General features: G+C 41.8%; 1 protein-coding gene across 7 annotated transcripts in view; it reads left to right on the top strand.

Moving 5' to 3' along the window:
• The window catches only part of LOC309527296 (vomeronasal type-2 receptor 26-like), a 123,966-nt gene that overhangs the window by 6,050 nt on the left and 98,933 nt on the right, over window positions 1-18,983 (top strand). The window contains exons 2-6 of one of the 7 annotated variants that reach the window (XM_082214010.1): window positions 1,577-1,799; window positions 2,885-3,155; window positions 5,730-5,957; window positions 8,183-8,309; window positions 9,112-10,722. In XM_082214010.1, the coding sequence (XP_082070136.1) occupies window positions 1,579-1,799; window positions 2,885-3,155; window positions 5,730-5,957; window positions 8,183-8,309; window positions 9,112-10,022 (1,758 nt within the window). In that variant the 5' untranslated portion in view covers window positions 1,577-1,578 and the 3' untranslated portion in view covers window positions 10,023-10,722. Of the gene's footprint in view, window positions 1-608; window positions 1,800-2,884; window positions 3,156-4,040; window positions 5,154-5,729; window positions 5,958-8,182; window positions 8,310-9,111; window positions 10,723-18,983 lie in introns of those variants that run through there. The other 6 variants (XM_082214026.1, XM_082214013.1, XM_082214011.1 and 3 more) reach the window with 6 other exon arrangements.

Genomic DNA, 18,983 nt, shown 5'->3' with positions numbered 1-18,983 from the left:
GTGAGGTCTTCGTGGTGGACCCTCGGTTGGGACGGCAGGCTCGGCCGTGCCTCTTGCGTCGACCTCTCAGCAGCTTCTGTTGCCAGGGCCTCCTCCAGAGCAACCTGGAACGTTAGGTCCTTCTTAGTGTAGAGGCGTCGTTGCAGCTTCTCATCCTTCAGACCACCGACGAGGCGGTCACAAAGCATGTTCTCCAGCTCTGAGAAGTTGCATAACCGGGAGGCTTGGTGGAGAGAGGTCACAAACCCAGTTATGGTTTCCCCAGGGGCTTGCCGCTTTGCGTAGAAGGCATTTCGACGAGCCACCACTGAGGGCTGCGGCGAAAAGTGCCCCTTCAGCTGTTCCATTATTGTTTTGTATGGAACAGTAGCAACGTCTTCAGACACAAGGAGAGCCCGGGCGATTTCAAACGTCTCCTCTCCACAGACGCTGAAGAATATCGCCATCTTCTTGGCGTCTTCTTCGTCGGTGACACCCTTGGCTTCTAGGAGGAAGGTGAAACGGGAGGCGTACGCTTCCCAGTCTCCAGATGCTGGGTTGAACGGCGAGAAGCTGCTGTTGGTTGCCATTCGGAGTTCCTTGTGTCCCGGAGCTGAAGCCTGGATACACGGTGCGAGGCAGCGGTGTGGCAGGTGGCGGTGCTGTGTGTGGCAGTCAGCTCAGCGGGATCCCACCTTCGTCGCCAGTGAAATATACTTAGAGTCGCAAAGTGATTTCATGCTCTTTATTCAGCTCATAGTGGTGAGGAGGAATGAATGAAAGTCCCCTCAAAGTATCTGCTTTATATACATTCTTTACACAATGGGCGGCACATGATTGGCTAATTCCGGAATTCTACTGTAAGCCAATCAGGTTGTGGATTCACTTCTATCTGGAGCATGATTGGATGGTTCCTGCCAACCAATCATACTGCTGCATTGTTCTAGGACCAATCAGACTGCTGCATTCTGAATCCTATTGTTCTAGGACCAATCAGACTGCTGCCTTTTGGATCCTATTGTTCTAGGACCAATCAGACTGCTGCAGTTTGGATCCTATTCAACTCAGTACATAGCACTATTTATATAATCCACACCATACTGGAGTTCATAAACTTTCATCATGTCCTGCCTTACTAGACTTTAACAATCATAGCTGTTCTTTAGTTTCTGGGATTTTACTAAAGTTCATGACCCCTCAAATTAAGCAGGGCCCAGACTGATAGCCCCATCTGTGAGTTCTCACAAACATGCTTTGCCCACATTCTTCCCATGCCCATTGAGTCACACACAGATGCCAGGGAGATGGACCTTCTCAACCTTATAATTATTTTAGTCCAGGGATTTCCTCAATAAGGGCCTTTGAGTCCAAAAATAAAATAAACACCATAATCACAGGCAGGATGAGGTAACTTATTGTCACAAGCCTGCAAGAACAACTGGGTCATAAATATCTGAAGCTTGGCCTGAGAGATTTGGGGCAGGCAGGGATCCTTTCTGTGGCAGGTTTCCTTTTTGTATCTTTGCTTAAAGCTACTGGACGAGTCCAGCTGCACTCCTAATGTCACTGCTATCACAAGAGTTTATGACTCTTGCAGGCATGGCCAGAATGATATTACTGCTGCTGCTATTTCTGCTGCTAATACCCCATGGAGTCAGTGGGATACTGAAAGCAAAATGTCCATTAAATATGAAAAAGGATCATGATCCACTAAATTATTACAGGCCAGGAGACCACCTCATTAGTGGGGTCATATATCAAGGTGGTGTTATAATTTACCAACCTGACTTTTTCCAGCGCCCCGTAAACCATGTTATGAGGTAAGTGACTGTATGTTACCCACCCTACATTCACAAACTCTGCTATTAGCACTTAATTTCTGGCCATCCCTAATAAACCCTTCTCCCTCCTTTGCCCATCTCTTGATTTTGAAAGAATCTCAGTGCCCACTGGCCTCTTGGTACCCTGCAAACAGGGAGGCTAATTCTGAACCCTTTGGGGGCTTCAGTTTAATTTAAAAAGGCAGAGAACAGCCGATCATCTCTTCTCCTGCTTCTGTTGGCAAACTTCTGCAGTTTGTTCAGGTCCTGTTGAATCAAATTGTTGGCTTGGGTTTGGAATGAATCAGGCAACATTGGGTTTTTGTGTGACCCTGTGACCCCCATATTAAGTGACATTTGCTCCCTTTGTGGGGTGCTGCAAAATGCTGTGTTTTCTCTGCAAAACATTTGGCAAACTTTAGTGCGGGTTGGAGTGAATCAGACTAAATTTGATTTTGGGGTGTTAACTACAAACCTCAGTTCCAGACTCGCAAGGAACAAAGCTTTCTCTGCGTCTCTCTAATAGCTAGGTAAGTGGGCAGGGTAAATTGTTGGAACAGATGCTTTTCATCATGAACTCCTGAATCTTCACCTTGTTCTCAGCTGTGATTTAATGTTGCTACTGTTGGAAAAGAGCAAACACATTTCCTTCTTCTGAGCTTCTAGTTCATGCATTGGATACGTGAAACCACACAAGGGCACTGCTTGTCTATCAACGTAGCCAGCACTTCTTTAAAGCCACTGTGTCAGTGATAACTCTGACTATCAAACCTCAGAGATTTTGTTTTATGTCCTCTCCAGACAATATGTATGCTATTTATTTATTTCGTTCCTTCTCATCCTGTACATAGTTCCTGTCAAGTCTCTGAGCTCCAGAAACTGTAAGTTATCATTCCAATCAAATTCACCCAAGCTGCAAGCTCTCCTAAAAATTATTTATTTCCTTGTTGGAGTGCATGGTCCATTAGATATAAGACTAGTAGATTCTTCTTAGGTTCTTATAGAACAAAGAGTATGACATGTTGTCTTCATTAAATGGAAAGTGGACTTCTGAAACAATTATCTGTTTATTCATTTATTTGCAGATCAACATCAACGAACCCCTATCCCACTCTGTCCCCCTTATTTGCCATTCAGGAGATCAACCAGAATCCTAAGGTTTTACCCAATGTCACCCTGGGCTACAGCATCTATGAAGCCGCTTTTGATGTCACAACAGCGGCTGATGCCATGCTAGACAGCATTCCAAGCTACAGCTGTGGAGGACAGAATAATGTGTTAGCTGTTTTTGAAGAAACAGCTACTGAAATCTCCAGCCATATTTCAAGAACGTTGAGCATCTACAAAATGCCCCAGGTAGGACTTTGTTTCCTTCCTCATTTCTATATCTCCCCCAGTGTTGAGAAACCCCTTCACCCCTCCAGAGGTTTCTGTACTACCAAGCCATCCATTGCTGGCCATCAGCCATGCTTGTGGGGACTGATGGGAGTTGTAGTTCAACAACAACCTAAGGGCCAAATTTTCCACATCCCTACTCTCCAGGGAACATAAAACAGAAGTACCCAAAAGAGAGACCATAGAAAGAATATCACATTTTAAGAAAGTGGGAACTGATTTGGAAAGCCCTGGGTCTCTTTCTCTCACTCTCACCAGACTGGCGTAGGAAGAATTAGTATCATATTTCAACATAGTCCCTCGCTGCCCAGGAGTTCTTCTTTCTCAGGCAGACCTGTGGCTGTCTAGAAGCTAATTTAAGGTTAAGGGGCCTGCACTCCTGCAGACTGTGTCACTGCCTAGCTTCTGCTTCTGCCTCTCATTCTTTGAAGTGGCCCATTGTGATTCTTAGAAGAGGTTGGAATGCCATGACCCCTGAATGCCCCAGATGCCCTATTCTGCCTCAATATTCATTAGAGCCACTTCCTTCTCTGTGAGCTCCAGGTTTTCCACCGGAGGCATGAAATGCTTCCCAGAAGCAACTGGTTAGTCACTGTGAAAACAGGAAGCTGGATTAGATGTCACATGACCTCTTTGGAGGTCTTTAAGCAGAGGCTTGACAACCATATGTCAGGAGTGCTCTGCTGGTGTTTCCTGCTTGGCAGGGGGTTGGACTCGATGGCCCTTGTGGTCTCTTCCAACTCTATGATTCTACGATTCTATGATTCTATGATCATTGGCCTGATCATGTGACAGGGCCTTTCTTTTTTATTCCTGAAAACAAGCCACAAATCCTTTTCTTTCTAGATCAGTCTGGGCTCTACTGCTTATGATCTTAAGGGGAAAAAACAGTTCCCTTTTATCTTCTGGATGGCCCCAAAACAAGAAACCCAGTACATGGGGATTGTTAAGTTGCTGCTCCACTTCGGGTGGACATGGGTCGGTCTCTTTGTTCCAGACAATGACAATGGAGAAAGGTTCCTGAGTGCTTTCACACCTCTGATGATCCGTAGTGGACTCTGTGTTGCTTTCTTGGAAAAAATGCCTTTTTTCATTATGAAGATGTCATCCTTACATTGTAGACCATCTGTCTTGAGACAGGTCAAGGTGTTCATTTACTATGGAGACTCTGAAAATAGAATTTATACAATCACATTCATACAACGCATTCATGAAGTGAGGAAATCTCAGGGGTTAGTTTGGATCACAACAGATGTTATTGATATTGATGTGATGTTGTTTGGTGATGTGGCTTCCTTCCAGCCTGCCCAAGGGTCTTTGTCCTTGGTAATGAATACCAAAAAAAGGACAGAACATGGCTACTATCCTCACCTTTCATCTGAAGCTGCAACTGCAGCTGCACAATTTTGGTCGAGAGCATTCAATTGTTCATGTTCAAATAAAGTGCAGTCCATGGAGGGTTGGACAAGATGCACAGAAAAGGAGCAACTGGAAACCTTGCCCCAGGAAGCGGTTGAGGGAATCTGGTCTCAAGATCGCTACAACATTTACTACGGTGTCCAACTTGTGACCCAGGCCTTAAATGCTGCATATTCATCCAGATCCAAATGGATGCTAATGGCGGGTGGAGGAGACAGATTGGAACGTCAAAGGTTGAAGCCATGGCAGGTCTGTCCTCACCCCTTTTTGCCATCTGTTTTCCATCATTGGAATCCGTTACGGAGTCTATATCTTTTGTAGTTTATCACATTGTGATTGTATGCCCTGTCTTTAACTGAGCATCCTGATAATTTATTTATTTTTTGTTCATCTTTTTTGTGGCTCTACAATAGTTTGAAACTAATTGATAAACAAAAGCATTGGGAAATATTCATTCACAAAATAGGGCATGATAAATTGCTAATGAGTGTTCTGTCACATTGGTATTTAAGATATTTATTTCGTAAGATGCATATATCGCTTGACTGCTCAAAAAACCTCAAAACAGTTTACAAAAATGTTAAAACAATAAAATTCTAATAAAGAAATTTAAAACCCTAATTTGAACCCTATTTCCGAAACATATACAAAGTTGAAATCACAATAGAATAGATTATAGCAAATTAAAAAGCATGTAACTTTTCTAGAGTTCCAAAGTGCTTTCCTGGCCATGTCCTTAATATATGTTTATTTTACTCTTATCCCCAAGAGGATTTAAAACCTGATAAAGGACCTGTTATAATGACCCGAAAGTCACCATATAAAGCAGATACAAGGTCTCTGCCTCTATCTCCCTGATTTAGGATCGATCGCTCAAAAGTGGTAAGCGGTCTGGAACCTTTCTCAGTTATCAAAGGAAAACAAGATTACATCCCACAAAATATCCAACTTCATGAATGGATTTGATAAATCAAATGCCCAGGAAACATCTTGCAGTTGTTATGCAATTATATAGTGTACTGTCATCTGCAATGGAGTTTCACCGAAGCCTGTAGTTCCCACACGCAACCCTGATATCATGTTTTCTAAATGCTGGTGTTTTCTCTGCCATTCTAGCTTCACCCTTTCTTAAAAGCAATCCAGCTTTCCAATTCATCCATAGGAGGGATGTATTTTGATAAGAATGGGGAGCTGACTGCCAACTTTGATATCATGAACTGGGTCGTATTTCCCAATAGATCTCACAGCAGAAAGAAAGTTGGGAGCATCGAGGAACAGGCATCCTTCGATGTAAAGTTCACCATTAATTCAGAAGCCATTGTGTGGCCAGGGAACTTCAGCAAGGTCATTGCATTGATTGACTGATTGATTGATTGATTGATTGATTGATTGATTGCATTAATATTGTGTCAGGAGTCATGCCCCCCAAGACTCTGGGGAAATGCCTCCGCAGTTGCAAGTGAGTAGCAACTTCAAGAAGACACAGGGAGGACTCAGGACGCAGTGGATTAATTAGTAAAAGTTTACTGAGGCAGAAATAAGCTTGACAGTTCAGTACCAGATCCCTGGAAGGGCACTCTCTTAATAATCCAGTTGCAGTAAAATACAACAGTAAAAAACTTAAAATGAACAACATACTCTGAGAAAATCAATTCAGAATGAGAGAGTGAAGGAACATCAGAGAGAGTGGAAGTAAGAATGTTCGACCCCATCTTATTTATAGGCAGGCTGGGGCGTAGCGTGGGTTGTCAGCACCCGGGGCAAGGCAAGTAATTTGCGCCCCCTAACCCCTAACCTACCACCGCTGCCAGCTTCTTCTTGCTGCTGCCTGGGCTGGTCTGGTGTGGTTCTCTCCCGCGCTCAGCGCTGCGCTGGGCGGCCGCTGCACTGTCCCTCCCCCAGATAGTCCCTCCCTCGCTCTCTCTCCGCTCCACACTGCAACGCACGCCTGGCACCCTCCCCCTCCACAGTGGGCGGCGACCCGGTAGCTCGGATCGGATTCGCACAGCCAGCACTGCAGTGAGAGTGAGTGAGCCAGGTAGGGGCAGAGAGCTGCGAGTGCGAGCGCCCCCCCCCATGTTGCGCCCGGTGCGGCCGGCCCCCCTGCACCCCCCACACTACGCCACTGGGCTGGGGGAGTTTGACCTGGAAGCACGACGAGCTCATTCCAGCTGCATGTCTGTTTCCATGGAAACCTTGGAACCTTGGAAACCTTCCTGACACACTAGAGGATTCTGGAACACTTCTGTTAGATTCTATAAGCTTCTATGGCTTCTGTACTTCAGAAATGCCATTATACCTGACATATCCCACCTTTATGGAGCTCAAAACAGTATATATGGTTTGCTGCCTCTTCTTTTTAGACCCACAACAACCCTGTGAAATAGGACAGATTGAGAGGCCTTATGAGGAACGGCTAAGGGAGCTGGGCATGTTTAGCCTGGAGAAGAGGAGGTTAAGGGGTGATATGATAGCCATGTTCAAATATATAAAAGGATGTCACATAGAGGAGGGAGAAAGGTTGTTTTCTGCTGCTCCAGAGAAGCGGACACGGAGCAATGGCTCCAAACTACAAGAAAGAAGATTCCACCTAAACATTAGGAAGAACTTCCTGACAGTAAGAGCTGTTCGACAGTGGAATTTGCTGCCAAGGAGTGTGGTGGAGTCTCCTACTTTGGAGGTCTTTAAGCAGAGGCTTGACAACCATATGTCAGGAGTGCTCTGATGGTGTTTCCTGCTTGGCAGGGGGTTGGACTCGATGGCCCTTGTGGTCTCTTCCAACTCTATGATTCTATGATAGGAAGTGAACGCTCCAAGGTCACTCAGGAAGTTTCATGGCTGAGTGGGAAATTGAACCTTGGTTTCCTGGGTAACCACTGCACCCTCTAACCACTGCATCACACTGGCTGCAGTTCCCTTGTGGGAATTGCTAAATTCAGATAATTTGCCAACAGCTGCCCATTTCAGATTAACCCTAAGATGGCCCTTCCCAGGGTGTCCGCCACTTCCCAGATGTCTGCATCACTGCTGTTTTCCTTGCCCTCTCTGTTTTGCATAGCAATTCAGTTGGAGAGGGGCAAATAGAGGAGAGGCTGTCTTTACACTTTTCCTTGTTCTTCCACTCAGAGGGGGAGATGAAAATTCATCAATGAGCCCAAAGTTGACAGGGGGCCGTAGCTGCCATGTGGGCTTTAACAGCTGCCCAATAATGCCTTATAAAATCTGTGCTTATAAAAACACAAAAATACATATCATAGTAACAAACAGGCGCAATAAACCCCAAACACATTTTAAAAGGCAATAGAGAGTTTAATTAGTTAACCTTTTACCTTAAACAATGTATAAATCCCATTATGGTTTTCAAATATGAAACTTTACATCAGAAACAAAATCATGTGTCCACAGTCCAAACAAAATTTGGAAGGGTCTCATTCCCATTTTAAGCTTCCTCACCTGACCTCAGTATTCTAAAAATGATATTTATTTGAGCATTTTTTTCAGTCAGAGCCTTCAGATGATGTCTGTAATTTATGTTGATCTCCTTTGATGCCCCTTCTCCTTGTTTTTAGGTCGTGCCTCATTCAAGATGCACTGAAATCTGTCGCCCTGGATACACCAGAGTAGCTAAAGAAGGGGAGCCCGTTTGCTGCTATGATTGTGCTCCTTGTGCAGAAGGGACCATCTCCGTTCAGGAAGGCGGGTGACTCTAGAGGAAAGGGAGAGGCTTGCTTAATCAGGCCAAAGGCCCATCTAGTCTAACACCCTTTCACAATGTTGAACCAGATGCCTATGAAAAGCCCATGAGCAGGACCTTAGCGCAACAGCCGTCAGTGGAAGGGGACAAACATTTAAGCCTACAGAAGTTGGGCATCACCCCACTCTCTGCCAAGCGGTAGCAAGATTCTAGGGGGTTCCCAGGGCTTGCCCAGGGTTTGTGCTCCTTTTGGGAAATGAATACTCAGGGGAGACTGCCATAGCTTTAAGAAATATGATTTATTCACATAGTTACACCTTCAGTCTGCATGGAGGTAGTCCAGATCTTAGCACATGATCAAGAGGGACTTGTTTCCCATAGCTGTGCAGCACTTGAGTGCAAGAAATCTCTCCTAACCATTCTTCAGCCAGTCTAGCCAAAATGGGTCCCTTCTTCTTCTCTGCCCTTATTCTTCCCATCACACCTTGGTAAAGACTCTCTTTTCCTGACACCTCAAATGCACACCACATCACCATGGCAACCTCTGTCTTCCCAGGCCCAGGAATTCCTTGCAGATGGGCCTTCAACAGCTTTTATCATGTTAGTACCTCTATCCCAGATAAGGTCCTGGCTTGGAAGGAAGCTTAGCCTGTATTTTTCCACTGGCTTACATGCTTCAGTACTCGAAATAATCAAAATCCTATCATTTATTAATCTCTTATTATTGTTTCCCAATGTATTAGAAAACAGTTATAGATGTAAGAATTTTGTTAGTGATACTGAAGTCCTTCTTCTTCTCTTCAGATGCAAAGCATTGCACCAAATGCCCAGAAGATCAGCATGCAAATCAAGCAAGAGACAAATGTGTCCCCAAGATTATAACATTTCTCACTTATGAAGAACCCTTGGGGATTGTCCTGGTGTCCTTTGCTCTTTTCTTGTCCTTAACCGCTGGTGTTGTCCTAGGAATCTTCGTTAAATACATGGAAACTCCCATAGTCAAAGCTAACAATCAAGACTTATCCTATATCCTCCTTATCTCCCTCCTGATTTCCTTTTTGTCCTCCTTCCTGTTCATCGGCCGACCAAGCAAAGTGACCTGCCTTCTCCGACAAACAGCCTTTAGCATCATCTTCTCAGTTGCCGTCTCTTCTGTTTTGGCAAAAACCATCACTGTGGTGCTGGCCTTCCTGGCCACCAAGCCAGGGAACAAGGTGAGGAGATGGCTGGGGAAGAGTCTGGCCAACTCCATTGTCATTTCCTGTTCCAGTATGCAGGTTGTCATCTGCACCATCTGGCTTGGATTCTCCCCACCCTTCCCAGACTCCGACATGCACTCCCAAGCTAGAGAGATCATCCTTCTATGCAATGAAGGATCTGTTGCCATGTTATACACTGTCCTTGGCTACATGGGCTTCCTGGCGGCTATCTGCTTAACGGTGGCTTTCCTAGCCAGGAAGCTGCCTGGAGCCTTCAATGAAGCCAAGCTGATCACCTTCAGCATGCTGATCTTCTGCAGTGTTTGGGTGTCTTTTGTTCCCACCTACCTAAGCACCAAAGGGAAGTTCATGGTAGCTGTGCAGGTCTTCTCTATGTTGGCCTCCAGTGCTGGGCTTCTGGGCTGCATCTTCCTACCGAAGTGCTACATTATCATACTCAGGCCTGATCTGAACACAAAGGCACATCTAACTACAAAAAGTGACAGTAGTGTCTGATTTTTAGCTTCTTTGAAGATTCTTAACTTCACATAAAATATGTTGTTAAGGTGGACTCTACCCTGGTTTGTGTCAGGACAATTGGAAACACAATTATATTATGAGTTGTCCTGCTTCTGCTTGCTACGGTATTGGATAATGTTGGAAAATTACAGACTTATTGGATCTGGAAGGACGTGATAATAGATTTGGGTGGCATGCTTAATTATGGTATTACAAAGTTAAAGTAAATAAAGGATTCCAGAACCACATTATAAGAAAGTCGATCTACGAGGTATGGGATAGATACAAAAAATTAGTTGAAAGGAAAACCCCTTGTTGGCTCTCACCCTTAGAAGCTGTTTCTGTTAAAAAATTAAACATGAAAGCGATATGGGCCACCTATAGGGATTTGTTAATGGAGACAGAAAACCAGTTAAAATAGAAAAAAATGAGGAGGTGAAAGAATTGATGGCAGATTGGTAAGAATACTACCAGATAAGTGAGATGTTTAAGATAGATAAAAGAAAAGGTTTTGACACAAGATCAAAGTCTGAGGTAGAGTTGCTAGATAATAATGTGAAAATATTATAAAAAATGTCCAAGCTATTGTTGGAATGGCATACAATGGATGAAGAAGTAAAATCTGTAATGATCCAATGAACAAAAGATTTTGGGTATAATATCCAAATGAAAGCCTGGGAAAAATTGTGAAAAGAGGACATAAAATTTACTGCATGCTGCTCATTGAATTTATTTATTTTTTTAATGATGTATCGTTGGTATCTAACACCAGTTAAGATTGCAAAGATGTATAAAACCTGCTCAAAAGTGCACTGGAAGTGTAAAGAAAGCAAAGGTACGTTTTATCATATATGGTGGATGTGTAGTAAGGTAAAGACTTTCTGGGAAATGTTATATAATGAATTAAAGAAAATATGTAAACATACATTTGTTAAAAAGCCAGAAGCCTTTCTGGTATGTATAATTAGTGAGGAGATAAACATTTATGTATGCAACAACAGCAGCAAGAATTTTATTAGCCCAGAACTGGAAACAATAAACAATACCATCGAAGAAAGATTGGCAGATGAAACTGATGCACTATGCAGAGATGGCAAAGTTAACAGGAAAGATCTGAAACCAAGAAGATCAAATATTCGAAAAAGACTGGAAATTTTTTATGGGATTTAAAGGACCACTGTAAGCACTTAAAAGCACTGATAGGAATGAAAAAAAGCTAGTTATGTTGGAAAATCAGTTTATGTGCATTAAGAAGGAAGGGAAAATAGTTGGCCAATTTAGAAAGATGGAATTGATGTTCGTTTTAAATTAAGAACCCAGGGAGGGAGGGAGGGAGGGAAATTGACAAGTTCTAAGGAACTGGGTTGGATGATGTATGAAATGTAAAAATATGTTAAATCTGAAAAAACAATAAAAATATTATATATATAAAAAGAAGGAAACACTATTAAGTCATAGAATCATAGATGACCTAAGAGTGTTTGTAATTGTCTTGCCGCAAACATCTCCATCATCTGCACTTCCCAAACAACCGGTTTTAGCAACGAGGTAGTAGAAATAATAAACCTATGAGTTCAGGTTGGAAATTTTCAGAAGTGGTCAAATCACATCTTTCTTTTTTATATTATTTTTTTAATTAGTTTCCTGAATTTTAACAAATAAGTCCAAATTATTTAAATGTAATACCCTTTGCCTGCTAATGTTATTAATTCTTTGCAATTGTCCTTCAAATAAGAAGACTTGCAATGTTTATGACTGATACCTTTTTATATTTATTTAAAATGTAAAAATTGAAATGGATGAAATGTAAGGAGGAAGAGGTATAAATGTGGTGAAATAGATAGGAATTATGGTAACCACAAGGTGGGAGTGAGGGAAGTCAAGCGGCTCATATGAGCAAAAACTTAATGTGAGTAATATAGATGTGTTTATATATAATGAAATGGAAACTTAATAAAATATTATTTTTAAAAAATTAATACACTTTTTAAAAAATAAAAAAGGTTTCCCGCTCCTTTCACAAACATATGTTGATTGCTTTCTGATGCTGCCACATTCATTCTTCTTCTTTAATCACCTCCTTATTCTTCTGTTAGTCTTAATCCATTTTTGTAGCTAGCCTTCTTGTTTTCTTACAAACAGCAGCATTTTTATTTTCCAAACACATTGAATAGCCATTTTGCATGTTGAGCCTTTCCAGCAGTCTGTTCGCAGACCTAGAGTGGAGAGAGATTAATTGCCATCTTTCTCAGTCCATGCCATTCCTATGGAAACATCCCTTCTGTTGTCCAAGGACGTGCTGAGTTATAAATAACTTCCGAGAAGATGCCTGCTCCGCCATTAAAATTCTGGGGGTTATTTTCCACAGCTCGCAATTAAAGATCAGAATCACATTTATAAACTCCTGGCAAATGTAATTAAGAGTCCTTGGCAAATTGATTCTCTTCTCCACTTCTTTCTTCATATAGCTCAAAGAAAATTAATATAAGATCCATTCAACTTCAGTCAAGAGGCAAGGGTATAAAAAACATTGTAAACCCCTTTATTGAGTATAAAGCATTGGCTTCTCTCTCTTCCTCTATAACAGATAACATCTAAACATCTAAACATGATTCTTTCATTTTGCGGTGAAGGTCAAAAGAGAAAAAGACCTTTTAGGAGGTTTAGGAGACCTTTTAGGAGCTTTAGGAGACCTTTCAGAACAAATATTGCCTTGCCTCCCCTTCCATGCTGGCTATTGTAAGTCTCTTCGCGCTAGTTGAAAATCATTAAAATACCTTCATGGCTCAAGCCAAGTCCATTCAGCAGCTGATTAGTTGCAGCCCTTTATCATATGCCATTTCAAGAGCGCCCCATAATTTATGCCAATATTCCAAATTGTACCTAAAATAATGCATCTCTAGACCCAATTTTGTTTCACAAACTTCTTTTTGGAAGTAAAGCTTTTCTTGTTTGATCAAGAAACATATTATGAGAAAGGTCTTGAAATAGATAAAGAAAGAATTATAATTTCTGAAGAAGAGAGAAGTCTATAATTTTTTGACAGAGGCCATTAAAAAGAAAAAACTATCCGCTTTAGATAGGGATGGGGGAGTCTACTTCACCTAAAAAGGCAAAAAGCGGAGATTTGTGGAACCAATGAGGGCACATGGCTTTGTAAGAAGATACAAAAAAGACTTTGGTGAAGTTTTGGGATCTAGGCAGGAAGAAGTGGAAGAGGGAGTGGTGAAGGAAGAAGAGGGCAGACAGGGGGGAGTAGAAGGGTACATAAGATATAACTGAAAATGGATCTTAGAATTCTTTCATGGAATGTAAATGGACTAAACAATAAAACAAAAAGGAATAAAGTAGCACATATTTTGATAGGACAGAAATTAGACATTTGCTTGCAGGAGACACATATAAAAGGCAACATAGAAAATCATTAATAAAAATCTGGGGCAAGAATTCATCTCTTCAGATTAAAAAAAAGAGGGGTAGTGATGTATGTCAATCCCAAATTAGTCCCCAAATTTTTATTTAAAGATGAAGAAGGTAGAATAGTGTTGACCAAAATGAGTCTAGAGGAGGAACATATAATTTTAGTAGGAATTTATGCCCCTAATGAAAAAAAACAGACTTCTTTAAAACATTGGAAGAGAAACTGTTTGGCATATGTGATAATAGAATAATAGTGGTGGGGGATCTCAATGGACTGGTTTCCCTGGATGTAGATAGAACTATAAGGAAATTAGAGAATGGGAAACTTACAGGGAATTGCTATATTTTACAGAGGGAGAACCAAAACTGAAATCAATAGAAATGTGGGGGACTTCCAGGGAGGTGCCTCCGGCAATGGCTGGATTCCTCTGATCGGGAGGAATCCGCTCCGTGGAAATTAGGGTCTGGCCACCACGGTGAAGGCGGAGACCCATCAAAAACCACAGGCGGGAGAGGCTTGTAGATGTGGAATTCGGCTGGCACCTTTTGTGCCTCCCCTACTCGCGGGGAAACCCAGTTTCGGGGATCCGGAGCGAGGTGGGGTGAGTGGTGCGGTGCTTTGAATTGACTGCTTTTTTCACAGAGTGAAGCCGCATTGCTGTTGCAGGAGAGCGCTGACTTTTCCTGTGGACAATTTGATCTTAAAACAACAACCCGTAAGTAGAACGGAAAATTGGATTTTTAAACATCTTAATTTGGCACCGAAACGGGGAGGTTTCAAACAGGAAGTCCGCCTCCCCCTTTTGTAAATAGATTGAAGCAAAGAGGCTGCAAGCTAAAGCCTTGGAAAGTCTCTCATAAAGGATTAAACTTCCATCGGTTAAATTACCAAACCCCCCTTGGAAGCAGGAGAAGAGGGGGAAGATTTAAGATCGTGTAAGCCTGCAGGACAGAGTGAAGAAAGTCAAATTACCACCGCTCTGAACCTGGAAACGGGCTGCTAGCAAGCATTGAAGTTTTGGATATGCTCATTGACTGTGAACAGATTGTCTGCTAACAGTAAGTTAAAAAAGGAAATATCTTGTTTCCATTGTCTTCTTCTGCGTTTAAAAAGGAGTAAAAGTAACTGAAAATTGAAACAAACTTTATTGTTTGAACTGTGCCTAAAAGGATTGATACAAATAGAAATTGTTTCCCCCTAGAGGAAACCTTTGAAATTGTTACAAGAGCTGAGCTGGGGGAATTTTCTACCTGCAAGATAAAGCTGTGAGAATCTGGGACTGACCTTGATACGTTAAGAATGTTGACAGAAGAAGCCTTAGTGGTTGCATTTTGCAAGATTAACGACTCCCTGGAACAGCTTTTCAAGAAGATGGATGCGAGGACTATAAAAATTGATAACTTGGAACAAAAAGTGACTAATTTGGCACAAAAAGTCAATATTAATACAGAAATTATTCAGGAAATGACACAGGGATCGATTTTGACATGGCAAATCGAGGAGAAGGCGGAGGAGAAAGTTTTCGCTGTGGAACTTAAAGTGGCACAAGTGGTGAGGCAGAGAGTTCCAGCCTTACAGTTGCAATTTGATGATTATAAGTCGATGCCTTCCAAGACTGAATTTAGAGAAAGTCAGACTTCTAGGATTGGAGCCCCGCTTGGACTGGAGATTGACCTTTGGGTCCTGGACTTGGGTCAGAAGGAGACTGGAGTTGTGGGGACTGCCAGACTTGGAGGAACTTTGGAACACGGTTGGAAATATCTTTTGAATTTCAGTTTTAATTATGGAGATTTGGTTGACTTGTCAAGAAGGAATAAAAACATTGCTAGATGGGAATTCCCCGGAGATTTACTTTTCAGCATGAAAGGAAGGAAAATAAGAACAAGATCAGGAGAAGACAAAGTAATGAGCACGTATAAATATGAAAAAGACCTGCAGAAGGGACCTGGAAAAGAGTTAAGAGCCTCGGACAGAAGATCACCAGGTTGATGGGCTATTTGGAATTGACGGAAATGACTGGCAGAACCCAAGACCAAGGAGAAGAGACGGTGGAAGAATATTGGAAAAAGTTTAAAACCTATATATGGAAATAATGTAAAATTAATGAGTGTTAGAAAAATGTTGGAAGGGAATTATATGGCTTTAGTATAAATATCTTAAGGAATTAAGTATAAATAAGTACTATAGTATTAATGGAAAATAAGGTTAAAATATGTTAAGATAATTACATAACAGAAAATAGAGAAAGATGGAAAGGATTTGCTGAAACAATTAGTAGAAATGGAATACAAAAAGGGAGGTGAGAGGTCGATGAAACAAGGGAATGAAAGAGAGGGTATTGAGATGGTACGATGTGTGTTTCTTTTTGAATTGTTTTTGTTTTTGTTTGGTTAATGTTAATGTTGCATTCTGTATTGTTTATATATTGTATTGTATTTTTTTCTCTTTTGCTTTTTTCTCTTCTTTTCTTTCTTCTTTTCTCTTTTTTCTTTTTGTAAGGTATAAAAGCAATAAATTTAAAAAAAAGAAATGTAAGGAGCCACGTTACAGATTGATAACAATATCATCAATTACACAAAAAGTTTAAAATTGACAGGGGAAATGATTTTTTTCTGACCAAAGCTCACGATTTGAAAAAGAACTTTTATAAAATAAAATGTACAATTTGTTATTAAAGTGGGAAACAAAAGACGAGCTTGTTAAAGCTTCTATGGTAAAGGTAGAGGACTCCTGGACAGTTAAGTCCAGTCAAAGGCAACTCTGGGGTTGTGGCGCTCATCTCGCTTTCAGGCCGAGGGAGCCGGCATTTGTCCACATATAGCTTTCCGGGTCATGTGGCCAGCATAACTAAACCTCTTCTGGTGCAATGGAACACTGTGACAGAAACCAGAGTGCACAGAAAGACGGTTTACCTTCCTGCCACAGCAGTACCTATTTATACTTGCACTGGCGTGCTTTTGAACTGCTAGGTTGGCAGGAGCTGGGACAGAGCAACGGGAGCTCACTCCGTCACCAGGATTCGAACCACTGACCTTCTGATCAGCAACCCCAAGAGGCTCAGTGATTTAGACCACAGCACCACCCACTTCTATGACACAAGGGGCAGCAGATATAAGACATAATATAGATCTGAATCTCTGTGAAAAACTTTGGAAGAGTGATTTGAAGTTCACAGCATTTAATTCTTTGAAGGAGAACTATATGAAAATGATCTACAGATGGTATTTAACTCTGAGTAGACTTGCCAAAATGTATGAGTCTGAATCAAATAAGTGCTGGAGATGCAATGAGGCTGAGAGTACGTTTTATCATATGTGGTGGACTTGTAAAAGGATAAAAGAATATTGAGAAATAATTTATAAGCGACGGAAGGCTGTGCCGAGCAAGAAAGGGACGTCACTTCCAGCCGCAGCAGCATCACCCTGAAGTGGTGTTTTTTTTTAATGATATTTATTGCAAATTTTAAACAAAGGAAAAACAAACCAATAAACATACAAAGTACCATCACCATACACCATAACAAAGACAACAGAAAGAGTTTAAAAGATAAACATAAAATAAGAAGAAAAAGTACGACAAAATCAATTTATCCTCAAATCTTATTTTCATAATCTTTGGACTTCCTCACATCACCCTTTCCTGCGTTCTCAGCTATATAGTTATAAGCAGCAAATTATTGCCTTATTTCAATTCTTATTTTATCATTCTCAGATATTATGTCCCAAATTTTCAATATTTTATCATGTATTGAACTGCTTAACTTAAACATAATATTACTTCAGATTTCATCCTTTTCCTAATCATCACTTATTCATACATCATACAACTAAATTTCTGATGCCATGTTGTTTTCTATCATGCATTCTCTTAGCATTCATATAGCTTATAATGTTTTTGTAAATAGTCCTTGAACTTTTTCCAGTCCTCTTCCACCGTCTCTTCTCCCAGATCCCGGATTCTGCCAGTCATTTCTGCCAGTTCCATGTAGTCTATCAGTTGCGTCTGCCATTCTTCCAGCGTGGGCAAATCTTGGGTCTTCCAGTGCTTTGCGATGAGTATTCTTGCTGCTGTTGTTGCGTACATAAAAAAGGTTCTATCCTTCTTAAACACCCCTTGGCCTACAATGCCCAGAAGGAAGGCCTCTGGTTTCTTCAGGAAGGTATACTTAAATACCTTTTTTAGTTCATTATAGATCATTTCCCAGAAAGCCTTAACCCTTGGGCATGTCCACCAGAGGTGAAAGAATGTTCCTTCGGGTCCTTTGCATTCCCAGCATTTATTGTCGGGCAAATGATATATTTTTGCAAGCTTGACTGTGCAGAGCAAGAAAGGGACGTCCCTTCCAGCCGCGGCAGCATCACCCTGAAGTGGAGAAGGGGGTCCTTGATGCTGCAGCGACAGCATACAAACTTAACGAGCAAATAAACGAAGAACTTAAAGGCTCCTGGCTTTTCTTTCAGGGCCCCTACTTGTGATCGTCCAGAGACTTCGATGGAGCCAGAAACAGGACAGAGCCACATAACCTGCCCAACCCAGAGACTGGAAAGAAAAGAGCAAACCACTCGGGTCTCGCCAAGCTCCCGTCCCCTCATCCTAAGGCAGAAATATCTGGCGGCGTCGGAGAGAGGGAGGAAAAGAAGGCATAGCAGTTAAAAGGTTGAAGCTGGCAGCAAAGCAAAACAAGGGAGATCGCAAGAAGGCTTTGCCGAGCAGACAAGGGATGCCACTGCCACTCCCCTGCGCTGGGTCCCTATGCCGCTGCTGCAGCCACCACCACCGCCATGCTGAACGAGGGAAGGCCATACCGACAAAGCGGAAGTGCACCCCCGAACGGAGTACGTTCACAATTCAAAAAATATATGCAAACCAGAACACGCATTTCCAGGTTTGAAGTGTTCATAATCCAAAAACTGTGTTAACTAGGTTGTTCATAACCCGAGGCACCACTGTATATCTCACATATATATTTAAAACAACAGGTTTTTACAATAATGCTGCCAATGTCTTGATCTGTGTACAGTTTGTATCAGATCTAAGACTCCTCTACTGCAGCTACCTTCTTTCACAGCAGCCAGGCAGATGTCCCAGGGTCTTGCATGATGGCCTAGGACACCAAGATTGAAGTTCCACTTGGTACAAACTTCTAGCTGTATTGTTGTGAGGGCGAAAAACTTTTTGCTATCCGTATAATCCATACAGGAGTTTATAAGTATCAATTATGTCCTGCCTTGCTCGTCTTTATCAATAATAACTGTTCTATAATTTCCTGAACTTTACTGAAGTTGATGTCCCCTCAGGTTTAACAGGGCCCAGAATGACAGCCCCATCTGTGAGTTCTAATTAACATGCTTTGCTCTCGCTCTGCAGCTGCCCGTTGAGTCATACACAGATGCCAGGGAGGTGGACCTTCTTAACCTTATAATTATCAAAATCATGGTGATTTATTTATCTAGTCCAGAGATTTGCCCAGCGATGGTCTTTGAGTCCAAAAATTACATAAACATCGTAATCATAGTCAGGATGAGCTAACATGTTGT

This window comes from Podarcis vaucheri, assembly GCF_965113315.1.
Source record: "Podarcis vaucheri genome assembly, chromosome: 2".
Lineage (NCBI taxonomy): Eukaryota > Metazoa > Chordata > Lepidosauria > Squamata > Lacertidae > Podarcis > Podarcis vaucheri.
Note: the sequence above shows the minus strand (reverse complement) of the source record. Positions and strands in the feature narration are given on the sequence as shown.